This window comes from Carcharhinus amblyrhynchos, chromosome 32 (assembly GCF_965287045.1).
Source record: "Carcharhinus amblyrhynchos chromosome 32, sCarAmb.v2.hapA, whole genome shotgun sequence".
Taxonomy (NCBI): domain Eukaryota; kingdom Metazoa; phylum Chordata; class Chondrichthyes; order Carcharhiniformes; family Carcharhinidae; genus Carcharhinus; species Carcharhinus amblyrhynchos.
In genome coordinates this window covers 8,907,613-8,920,856 of record NC_137355.1, presented here as the reverse complement: position 1 = coordinate 8,920,856, position 13,244 = coordinate 8,907,613, and the positions used below count along the sequence as shown (strand labels likewise).

General features: G+C 39.0%; 1 protein-coding gene across 2 annotated transcripts in view; it reads left to right on the top strand.

Moving 5' to 3' along the window:
• The window catches only part of LOC145360729 (fibrillin-1-like), a 407,592-nt gene that overhangs the window by 184,215 nt on the left and 210,133 nt on the right, over positions 1–13,244 (top strand). For both annotated transcript variants that reach the window (XM_080216108.1, XM_080216109.1), the window contains exons 9-12: positions 6,272–6,421; positions 11,376–11,603; positions 11,698–11,835; positions 13,007–13,126. In XM_080216108.1, the coding sequence (XP_080072234.1) occupies positions 6,272–6,421; positions 11,376–11,603; positions 11,698–11,835; positions 13,007–13,126 (636 nt within the window). The remainder of the gene's footprint in view (positions 1–6,271; positions 6,422–11,375; positions 11,604–11,697; positions 11,836–13,006; positions 13,127–13,244) is intronic.

Genomic DNA, 13,244 nt, shown 5'->3' with positions numbered 1-13,244 from the left:
TCCAATGGTTGCGTAAGATACTCATGAATTCAACCAATGTCTTGCAAATATAAAATGCGAAAGGAGTGTTAATCACAAATAGAAACCTTATTAATGTGGTGTCAGCTGTAGCGATTTGATTGTTTGCCTAAAGTGGAAAAAGGAATGTTGGCATCCTTTCATCTATTAAACTATGCAACTTTCTTCATAATTAACATTTCTAATCTAAGACAAGTGTGATGTATTGATTACTTCAGTATATCTAATCTTCATTCATCTTTGTTTTTTTAAAAAAATATGAAATTATAATTAATTGAAAATGTGGAAGTGAGTTTTGTTTAGGCAGACACCCTTTTCTATACTGGAAAACAAGTATTTAGTTAACTTAGTGCAAAAGTTTGGTTTCCTAATGTTAGAATCCCAGTGGTGTTACTACTGGATGGGAAGATTCCAGATAGAACCCTAGTTCAAAAGACTAATCTTCATTTTTTTTTTAGAAAACGTGGTGGAATGGAGTCACAGGACACTAATTAGTACTTAACAACAGAAAAAAAATAATAATCACAAAAAGTTTGTCTGTAATACAGTACTCCTTCACTTCCACTTATCTTCTCAGATTTTAAGGTTAATGTTGGTTACAGGGTGTAGCATAAGCTATAATGGTTTCAGTAACACGTAGTCCCTTTAAACACACAGGCCGGCTCTGGTCAGACACACTCTACTCTGAAACCAAATGGCCGGTCAACCGATTTTCCATTGATTTCTCCCTCAATAGCCCCAGATGGTTGTCACGTGAGAGTTTCCAAAGTCCATTCCAAGAAGACAGGCTTTAAAATCTTCTTTCAAACATCACTTTCCACCAGCTGTTTGTATTAAGAATCCATTCCAGGTTTTCCACCTAGCCTTTTTAAAAAAAAGCTTCCATTTCACTTTTTAACAAGAAATCCAGCCTCACTCCCTTTAGGTTTCCATTGTCTGAAATGCTTTTACACAGACTCTGAGATTCAACCAACAATTTCCACAGTTGTTCAAATCACGTTCCACAGGCCGTAGTGAAATCTCTCAAACCTGAAAATCACTTCAGATATCTTTCTGGCGTCTCAGCCTTCTCTGCTTTTACTTATTGAATAGATTTCTGTTCTAATACCTTTAACATTAGGCTTATTGGAAACTTCTTTAAGTTACTGGCATCTGTTTTCTCAACCATAATTGTATAGCATAGCTTTTCTTCTAGCAAGGCTGAGGGATGTTCCCCCTTTAGCCTTCTAAAACCAACTGCTTCTAGCAGAGCTGCGAGTGCTGACTTTTCTCTTACTATTTATCTCCAACTGCTATTTTTTGGGCTAAAGGTGCATCTGTTGCTAAGCGAGGACTTAAACCTTTGATGTGTCTCCCCTAGCATGTCAAGTTCAAAGATCGCCAGATGAAGGTGAAAGCCTTCCCTTTGATGTGTTGGAAATTTTTGAAGTGCTTATTTCACATTCAATTATGTTGGGCTATGTTGAGAAGCCTAAAAGCCTTGAACTGGAGTATTTTTATTAAATTTCTTACTCCAACATCTTTTACCAGCGTTGATTGACAGGTCCAGGTTTCCCAGTAGGTAGGAGCTTTGGCCAGCATAACATGGGGTAGTGCCAGGATGGCACTGTTAGGTGGGTGGGGTCTTTGCTTCTCCCATATAGGTGTTTCCCCTGTGTCACTCCTATCTGTGTTGTGTGGGTGGGTGGATACCTGAACATTTAGTGAGGTGGGGGAAGGGGGGTGTTGCCCATCTGTATTGATGGGTTGGAGATGTCCCCCTTGTCTGCAGGGAGTAGCAATTAAAATTGTCACCCCGTTCTCTGTGAGTTGAATATAGGAATTGGAAAATCATGGTGCAGCTGTATAAGACTTTGGTTAGACCGTACTTGGAGTATTGTGTACAATTCTGGTCACCACGCTACCAGAAGGGTGTTGATGCATTGGAAAAGGTGCTGAAGAAATTTACTAGGATGTTGCCTGGTTTGGAGGATATGGACTATGAAGAAAGGTTGAACAAACTTGGATTGTTTTCATTGGAGCACTGGAGGATGGGGCAGGGGGACCTGATGGAGGTTTTAAAGGTTATGAAGGCTTGGATAAAGTGGATATCTATCTGTTGATAGATATAGGTATCTATATCTAGATGTAGATCTATAGATAGATATATATTTGTGGCAAAATTAGTACCTTTATCATAACAAGACTCTTTAAACCCCATGCCATGCCATCTTTCCCATTCTTTTCCTTTCATACCATTCCTTTTCCTTTCATACCATTCCTTTTATCCATCTAATATCATCCCCTTTCCATCTCCCAACTTACCCCCTTCTTCCTCTGCCATCCTATGTTCTGTTCTATCTCTTCCATGTATCCCCATACACTTCTGTCTTTCCCATGTTGATCTCTCATCTATGCCTACACCACTCTTCCCACACCACTTTGAAACTACCTTTATTTAGGGAGGAAATTTGAAAGTTTAAAAACTGTATTTTGATGAACATTCTGTGGAAATCTGCAGTTTCTGAAATTGAACTTTGTCATAAATGGATTTGCTAATAGCTAACCAGTTAACAGTAGTAAATCAAACTGAGGAACACCTAGAGGTCTGCTTGGGAGATAAACAGTATATTAAGATTTCTTATGTATTTAAAAACTTGAGTTTTATTAATTGGTAATGATTCAGGAAGCCCAACAGTATGGGAACATAGTTTATTTGCGGAATGCAAAGTACCATGGTGTACACAACACTAGTCCCTGCCAGGTTCTACAGTTTGGCAGGTCCAGTTCTGGACTTGCCTTATAAAAGGCTCAGGTGATGCATTCTATCTGGGCAAGCCACTGCCTGTTACCAGAGAAACTGATGCTCAATGAGCTCCACTGGAAGATCAGTGATTCTCCATGGATCACTGGGGGCTAATCACAAATTTCAATGGGAATTATAATAATTTGTGTCCTGTGATACTGAAAGAAGCTCTGTATCTTGCAGATCTGTAACATATATTTTCTTGTTTTGTGATGCTGTTTTGGTTGATGGCTAAGTAGGGGGAGGCGATGGCCTAGAGGTATTATTGGTACACTATTAATCCAGAAACTCAATTCAAGATCTGAGGACCCGGGTTCAAATCCAGCTACGCAGATGGTGGAATTTGAATTTTAAAAAAATCTGGAATTAAAATCTACTGATGACCATGATACCATTGTTGCTTGTTGGAAAACTCCATCTGGTTCACAAATGTCCTTCTAATGAGAAAGCATTGGTTGAAATTGTTTGCCTAGATTCATAGATGTTTACAGCACAGATGTCCATACTGACCTATAAAGACAACTTTTTGACCACTTGGCCCCGGGCCCTGGAGGTTATGGCAGCACAAATGGAAATCCAAACACTTCTTAAATGTTGCAAGAATTTCTGACTCGACCATCCTTTCAGGCGGTCAGTTCCAGACTCCAACCACCTTCTGGGTGAAAAAGTTTCCACCTTAAGATAAAGTAGAAGGCTACAAGGAAAGTTAAGTCTAGTTATTGATGTCTAGTGTTGGGAAAAAAATGCCTCTCATCCACCCTACCTATACTCATAATATTTTACACCTCTATCAGGTCCCTTCCCAACCTTTGCTGCTTCAATTTACAGTAACTTCATTGCAATGTTAATGTAAGCCTTACTTGTGACTAATAAATAAACTTTAGCTTCTACTTCAAAGAAAAAAGCCCTAGCCTGTCCAATCTCTCCTCATAGTTCAGACCCTCCAGCCCATGTAGCATCCTGATAAGTCTCCTTTGCACCCTCTCCAGTGCAATCTAGGTTGGCTCACCTTATTTCTGAAAAGATGTGTAAGCATCAGAAGGAATTTAGAGAACAGCAGTAATCCTGGTTAGGTTATAATTTATTGAGATTTAGTGAATTAATTGTGTTGTCATTGGAAAGGAAAATATTAGCACATTGAGAAAAAGAAAGAAACATGATCTACAGTTTTAGATCATGAAAAATGCTGATGCCAAGATTTGAGAAATCTTTGTGCTACTTGATTTTCACTCAAACATAACTTCAAGAGCAACTGGTTCACAATTAGAAGGTGTATTTTTACCTGCTGATAAGTAAATCTTAAAGTCAATTCAGGTAAAGTTTGCAATTGTATCAGCAGTAGACCAAAAAGAAAATGGAGCATTTAGAGTCAGTAAACTTAGTAGACTAACACCCACTTGTAGTAACGTTGGCACAGTTAAAGTACCTAGAAAAGAAGGGGACAATGTGATTCAGTGGAGTGTGATGGAATGGGTACTTTCACAAGTTCATGTTCCCAGGATGGAGCCTTCATCCATACAAACTAGGAGTAGAAGTGGGTCATTCAGTCCCTTGAGCTTGTTGTGCCATCCTATAAGATCATAGTTGATCTGTTTGCATTTGAGTTCCTTCCACCTCCCCGTGAGCAGATACCCCAAACCTTGGCACCAAGCAGGCAAAACAGCCATCTGGACTGCGTCTTGGTACAGAGCATCCAGGTAACTTTTTCCCATCCCTGATGTGCTGCAGAGTCTGCAGCTCAGTGACCCTAAGCCGAATTTCCTAAAGCCACAGCTACTTAATACCGATGTGTTAGCCCTGGATTAGTGTTGTCCTGTAATGTCCGTATGTTGAAGCCTTGAAACATCACCTGTCCTGCCATACTTAGTGTTTTAAATAAGAACTAACTTATATTATTCATTTAAATATGTTGTTTTTAATATATTGTATTTACCACCAATTTGTGTATTATTTTAAACCTTTGGGATAAAATTGAACTTATCCACTTTCCAAAAACTCACCAAATGGATTGCTCTTTTCCCTGTAGTAGAGAAAGTACCAGTTCCTGCAGAGTGAGAAAGATAGAAAAGCAAAAGATAACAACCATCTTTCGCTTTCACCAAACTCTAAGTCTATATTCATTTTCCTCAGTTGCACTCTTCCTATCTTTGGGAATTGTAACAGGAATTTTCTGGCGTGTCCCTCTTAAGTGGGGGGGGGGAGTAGTTTTTGTACTCAGCTGAACTCAACCAATACAGAGACCAAGTTAAAGAGCAAAATTAATTATTACTAATGCGTGCATCAGGAGAAAAGATAGCAAGCATTGGCTAACCTTTCTGATGTAACAGTATAAGTTTGAGATTGATATACTCTTCTAATACTTTGAGTTGCTGCCTAACTTGTCACCCAAACTGGAGGGTCCAATTACAATATTACATATTATTATCTTAGTCAGTAACACTCTACCTGTCAGCAGGATTAGGAGCTTATTAGTCCGTTGCACCTGAAAGTTCTTCCCTTGTTACTAGGAAACCTATGTAAATCCAGCAGATTTAAGGCTATTGCTATCACCTGCAAATTTTAATTGGTGGAGGAGTCAATTCCCTTGTCTATATCCAGTCCCATTATCAGCATTAGAAAACTCCCATATATTCCAAAACTCTGATCAACTTGCAGCTACCTCACTCAGCTGATAAGGAGAGCTGCTCTGTCTGTCCTCCATTGTTGCAGAAGAGTTTGGTCCATCTACTACTATCCGTTTTCCATCATGCTAAACAGCTAGGTAACCCATTGGCCAAGGTTTACAAACACATTAAGAATATATTTTAATTTCATAATACTTGGTTAAATTGTGGTTATACAGACAATACCTTTGCATATTAGGCACATAATGAATCCTTATTCTATGTATAAGGCACTTTGTAATCTTTACCTTGACCTAATCTACTTATAGTAAATTTAAAACAAAGGGCTTTTATATTATAAGTTTTATATTACCCTCCTTCAGGAATTCAGGCATACCACATTCAGGCACCTCAAACCATCCACAAGTTTCATATATTGAATTGAAGGAACAGAAAATAGTGGTTGGTATTCACCCATGTTCGGTGTTTGAACTCCCAATGTGGCGGGGCAGCAACTCGTAAAATTATTCAGCTTGTGCTTCTGAAACAGGAGGGGGAATGAAAGCACAAGTACTCTACATGCTAATAAATTAAACACCTAGATCACTGGACTTTCATATAGTTGTTACATTATGCTTTAAATAAAAATAGACATCAGGTATGGTTTGTTGCAATGATTGGTTAATAACAGATTCCCAAAATACAAATCATTACATTTGCTTTCTGTGCACTAAAAGTATACAAATTGGAAAAAATACAGCAGCCTATTTATTGCTAATTGTGTAATATTACAAAAATGTATTGAAATGTAGCAAAATTCTCAATGAATTTGCATAAACCAGTAACTGAATTTCCTTCTCAATAGATGGTCGTACTGGAATTTGCTACTCTAATCTGATTAATGGTCATTGCACTAATGGACTTCCAGAATCTTACACCAAATCGCAGTGTTGTTGTGACAGTGGTCAGTGTTGGTCAGCTGGTATTCCAGAGATGTGTCCGATGCGTGGAACTGGTATGTCTTGTTTGTGTTTTTTTTAAAAATCATGCTCTAATGTTTTGAAGATGTGTGCATATTTCACTGCCCACTAGGTGTTCTTACTTTATCAGGTAAAACAGTGTAACCTGCTATAATCGGGGGATCTGCTGTGGGATTCATCAACAGGAAGTTTGTTTCATTGGTTGGTGTTTGTATTGTCTCCGTCTTCAAATGGGGTGTTTAACTACATAGCAGAATTTGGTTATTGGTGAAGGACCAATGAAATTCAAAAATTAATGAAGGCTGAATTTTGAACTTCAGTTCTCTTTGGAGGCCTAACGACTGCTAGATCTACTGAATTATTTGCAATTTGGTTATTTGTAATACTGATCAAGTTTTGAGATCACATTTACATAGGTGTATAAAATTATGAGGGATATTGGTAGGATAGAAAGAAATAAGCTTTTCCCCTTAGTTAAAGAATCAGGATGCATAGATTTTTCCACTTGGTTAAATAACCAGGGGTGCACAGATTTAAGGAAGAAGCAAGAAATTTGGAAGGGATTTGAGGAAAAACTTTTTCACCTAAGGGTAGTAGAAATCTGGAATTCAGTGCTTGAAAGAGTTGTAGAGATAGGAACCCTCAACATTTTAAGAAGCATTTAGATGCGCACTTGAAACGTCATGGCATACAAGGCTACGAAACAAACACTGGAAAATGGGATGAGAATTGATAGGTGGCTTGCACAGACACAATGAGCCAAATGGCCTCTTTCTGTACTTTCAAACCTATGACTCTATTGTTACTTCTTTTAAAACCAAAGGAACTTTTCAGGTTCAAATTTTAAAAAGTTGCACTGCTCCACTCGTAGCTTTTCAAGAATAGCATCTTGCATTTAATCTCCCTGATTGTTATGGAATTCTTGCATTTGCAGATTGGAATGTTAAATGTGGTACTTGTTGGCATAGTTACCCTTTTAGCAACTTGATGGCGATTGATGACAGCCAGTTGCATTGCCTGAAACAAACAATCCTATTTGCGAGTTTTAAAAAATATCTGATTTTAATTTTGCATTTATTTGGTTTATCTTCCTTTCAATTTAGTGTTTCTTTCTTGATCAGTTGCTCTTTCTATATTTGTTTGGCATTGAATTACCTCACTTTAATCGCCTTCCTTAATGCTCTCTGTTTACTTCTCAATCATTTAGATTAAAGAAAATTACAGCGCAGGAACAGGCCCTTCGGCCCTCCAAGCCTGCACCAACCATGCTGCCCGACTGAGCTAAAACTCCCCACCCTTCCAGAGACCATATCTCTGTACTCCCATCCTATTCATGTATTTGTCCAGATGCTCAGTAAAACTCAGTATTGTATCTGCTTCACTATCTCCCCCAGCAGCGAGTTCCAGGCACTCACCACCCTTTGTATAAAAAAAAACTTGCCTCGTACATCTCCTTTAAACCTTGCACCTTAAACCTCTGCCCCCTAATAATTGACTCTGCCACCTTGGGAAAAAGCTTCTGACTATCCACTCTGTGCATGCCCCTCATAATCTTGTAGACTTCTATCAGGTCATCCCTTAACCTCCGTTGTTCCAGTGAGAACAAACCAGGTTTCTCCAACCTCTCCCCATAGTTAATGCCCTCCATCCAGGCAACAACCTGGTAAATCCTTTTTTGTACCTTCTCCAAAGCCCCCACATCCTTCTGGTATTGTGGCGATCAGAATTGAGGACTGTATTCCAAGTGTGGCCCGACTATAAAGCTGTAACGTGACTTGCCAATTTTTAAACTGTGCCCCGGCCAATGAAGGCAAGTGTGCCATATGTTTTCTTAACTACCTTCTCCACCTGCATTGTCACTTTCAGTGACCTTTGTACTTGTACACCCAGATCCCTCTGCTTATCAATACTCTTAAGGGTTCTGCCATCTACTGAATATTTCCTATCTTCATTAGACCTTCCAAAATGCATTATCTCACGTTTGGCCGGATTAAACTCCATCTGCCGTTTCTCTGCGCAAGCCTCCAACCGATCTATATCCTGCTGTATCCTTTGGTGATCCTCATCGCTATCCACAAACTTACTAATTAAACCAGTTACATTTTCTTCCAAATCACTTATACGTATTACGAGCAGTAAAGGTCCCAGCACTGATCCCTGAGGAACGCACTTGTCACAGCCCTCCATTCAGAAACACATCCTTCCACTGCTACCCTCTGCCTTCTATGACCGAGCCTGTTCTGTATCCACCTTGCCAGCTCACCTCTGATCCCACGTGACTTCACCTTCTGCACTAACCTACCATGAGGGACCTGAAATCCATGTAGACAACATCCACTACCCTGCCCTCATCAATCATCTTCATCACTTCCTCAAAAAACTTGCTCAAGTGTGAGAGACATGACCTCCCTTTCACAAAACCATGTTGCCTCTCACTAATATGCCCATTTATTTCCAAGTGAGAATAAATCCTGTCTCGAAGAATTCTCTCCAACAATTTCCCTACCACTGATGTAAGGCTCACTGGCCTGTAATTACCTTGATTATTCTTGCTTACCCTCCTTAAGCAAAGGAACAACATTGGCTATTTTTAATTTTATTTAATTTTTAATTTTATTTAATTTTTAATTTTATTTAATTTTTAATTTTATTTAATTTTTAATTTTATAGGCACTGCCTGTCCTATTGTCTACCCAAGTCCTAGATGCCCTGTTTCCTTTGCTTATGTTATCAGCACTTACAGCAACTTTGTGGGAAAAGAAACTTTAAAACTTAAATGGTAAATTGGAAGTCTGAGACATAATTAATTGACAAAAGAACCAGAGACAACTTGAGAAAAATTGAAAAAAATATTTGAAGGGGACGAGGAGGGTGGTGCGATTAATTGGATATCTCTCTTGAGTACAAGCACAATGGGCTAAAATTACCTCCTTTAGTGCCTTATCCAATGGTTTATGTTACAAGATGTCCTGCTCTGGCAAAATCTGGTTCATTCATCCAGTTACTATAGACTGTGGGGCAGAATCATTAATTCAACCACCCTCCCCTGAGCCCATCACCTGTAAGGTTCCCATACCCCACTGTATGCAGTACATCTGATGTTTTTGTGTATTCCCTTTCCAATAAATTATTTGGTATCATTTTGATCTGCTTGTGAGCTTTTTATACAGCCTTTTTGGGGCCAGATTCCTTCCCCTAGGTTTTCCCATTGCCTTCCATTGTTCATCCTCTCACCCACCTCCTTGACCCTCTGCATGCCATTGAGAGTCCATGTGGCACTCCGCCCCCAACCCCCTCCTTCCACATTGCCCACCTTGCCTTTGTTCAGACACCACATCACTGCCCCCTTCCCCCACTTTCCTTGGCCATACCTTGCATTCCACCCATGGTTAAACTTCAGACTTTTGTTGAGGTGACAGGATGAGTCCCGCAGCACAGTTGTGCTGTGTGGCACCACGGACAAGAAAACCTCTGTAGTCCCCAATGTCAGATGCACTACTAATTAGACTTGATAATACAGGAAGCTGCAAGGGCACAGCAGCATGAAGCCTGACTCAGCATAGAGATAGAGGGAGGAACCAATATCTCCTGACAAAATGATTACACCACAGCATTTTGGCAGAAAGTTGTTGCACTCAACCCAAAAGTCTCTGATGACTGAAGACTGCCTTCTGCGCCTCACTCATTAGCAATTGGGTTTGATGCCAACGTAATTTCCTGCTGGCGAGATGCAAGATTGAAATACCTGATGGGATTTGTTTTATGAGCATTCATGAGATCCAAATAGTGTTGCACATATATAGTGCACAAAAGACAAAGACATTTCACCAAACATCTGTGAATTATCTGAGAATGTTTGTCAAGTTAAAGGTTCTATTGTGATATGCAAAATGTACCTTTAAGAAACTGCATAATGGCATCACAATGACATCGCTGTGTTTAAGGCTAGAAGCTGTGGATGTTGTGTACTTTGGGTTTGCCTATCATGTAACTTCCTAGTCATATGACCTCTGATATTGTAGAGAATCCAGATAGAAGCCATTTTCCTCACCACATTGAACACAGATTAATACTTTTTACAGGGCAGAGGTTGCAACAATAATTTAACTTTCATGCTGAAGTAAAATCAGAGTATATTATGCTCTGGTCATTGTAATCTAAAATTGCTATTCATATTAATAGATAAATATTTAATTACGCTTGTGTGGCATTTTGGTATTCAGCATTAAAATGCCTTGCCATTTTAACGTTGATGTACACAGAAATGTTGTACAAATATAATAAAGCATATATGATAGGATATATAAGCATATTAAATGTTCATGTACCAACAGAGTATTCAAGAATAATATCCTTCTAATTTATAATTAAAAGGTACAGCTTCTATGTTAGATGTTCAGTATTGCTTGTGATCCCTACTGCAGCTGATCACTGCTGTCTGTGACTGCTATCATCAGAACTTCATGTATACCTTATGAATCGGGCATTTGATCAAGTAATCAGCCCGTGGAACTATTAGGACCCAGGTTAGATCAAGGCCTGTGCAGAACTGTTTTATTTAATTCAAGGGATATGGGCTTCACTGGCTATGCCAGCATTTATTGCCAATCTCCGATTGCCCTCGATGCTGGTGATGAGCTACCTTGTTGAACCACTGCAGTCCATACAATTCTTGTTACTAATAAACTTGTAATTGTGTTCAACTAGAACCCCCCGGCTTTCACAATATCTTGCCTGGCATAGATAGCACAGAAGCAGGTCCTTTGCGATCTGCATCAAAATCTATATGTATGGTGGCAGCAAACCAGAAGAGACCATAGCAGGTTTTATATAAAATTATGAAAGGTGCTCTATTGGTAATATGTTTATATTTTAGCTGAAAATAAAGAGATCATTAAGTCACTATAAAGTCCAATCAATCGAGAGTTTTTTGCTTTATTTGTGTTTTATCTAAATATAATGACCATCATTATATCTGTTCACTTCCAGATGATTATCTTAAATTATGCATTGATGTTTCTTGGACTGATGGTGGACCCAGACCCAGGCCTGATGGTAGACCCAGACCCAGGCCTGATGTTGGACCAGGACCCAGGCCTGATGTTGGACCAGGACCCAGGCCTGATGTTAGACCAGGACCCAGGCCTGACGTTGGACCAGGACCCAGACCCGAGCTTGGACCAGGACTCAGGCCTGATGTTTGGCCTAATGGACTTCGTAAGATGACGTTACCCTTATTATCAGTACTTGTTTAAATATTTGTTAACTAACTCTATTACTTATTATGAATTTTTCACTGTTTCTTTTCTAGGACCTTTAAATGTAACTGATCCCTGCCAGATTTACGGAAACCTCTGTTTTAACGGTCGTTGCATACCACTTCCTGGACCTAGTTATCGCTGCGAGTGTTATATGGGTTATAAACTTGATGGAAGAGGCGAATGTGTTGGTATGATTCAAATCACTCTGTTGGAGTATGTTATGTTGTATCCCAGTATGATGTCAGGGCGAGTTTATTATTCTCAATGTTGAGCTTTCAAATCATCTAAGAAGCATTTGGGAAGAAGAATGGGCAATTTTGGATGGGCATTAAACGCTGGCCTGCCAGCAACTCCTACATCTCGTAGATGAATAACAAAACGGGAGAAAGAATGCATCATCAATGTGGATTAGAAACAAGGAGCTGAATGGCTTTTTACAACAGTCTTTATGTTGTAGTATCTCTCACTGACCACCTACTTTTAACTTCATATTGTCATATTTTTGAAAAATTATTTTCTTGTTTGGACCCTGATCCTTTATCCCGCTGCCATAGTTTAAGTCTAAATGTAGTGTTCTAAAGGGCATTGTTGTTTACTTAATTTACACCTGTGATTTCCACCTATATTGTTGTTTACTTAATTTATACCTGTGATTCTTTGTTGCAACATTTAAAGATGCAAAACCAAAGCTTGATCAGCGTTTGGGATTGGTTTCAAGCTATCTTTCTGCACCACTTTGGCGGTGTTGAATCCCTCCCTTATGTGTTGGTTACTAGATGTATGATTTCATGTCCATTGTGTGTTTTAACTTCCTCCAAATGGTTCTGGCAATGTAAATCAAATCATCATCTTGCTTGCTGAATGGTGGTCTTGAGTATTTGAATAAGCAGGTGGTAATGATTGCTGTCAAAAATAACAGCAAAGCAAAACCAAAAATGTGCAGGTTAGATTGGCCATGCTAAATTGTGCCTTCATGTCCAAAGATGTGCAGGTTAGGCAGATTAACAGGATCAATGTGTGGGGTTATGGGGATAGGGCCTGGACCTGTGCAGTAGGCTTTCTCAGAGAATCTGTGCTGATGCATTGGCCAAATGGCCTCCTTCTGCACTGTAGGGATTCTATGAATATGATGATTGAGTATGTTTGCATTACAAGCAGTACAATGTCAATGGTTCTGCCATAATTGGCATTTTAAATGTTTCTTTTTTGATAGAGACAAAAATATCAAAATTAGTTACAAGTTAAAGTGACTATATATAACTGCTGTGTATTACATTTTTAAATGTCCTTCTCTCTGAACAGTCATTTTAATATCTAATCACGTATGCCTGTCTAATTGTGATATTTTCCTTTAAACAGATGTGGATGAATGTGTAAGCAACCCCTGCATGCATGGAAAATGTGAGAACACGCAAGGTTCTTACTTTTGCCGTTGTCTTCCTGGTTTTCAGAGCACTGCTACCAAAATTACTTGTGTGGGTATGTTATCAGTACTCCATTTTGCTTTCATACTTAAAAGTTGGAACAATGTTTTAATTTTGAAAAAAAAAGTTATTGCTTTCCAATACTTTGTTTAGGTGCCCATTATTACATAGAA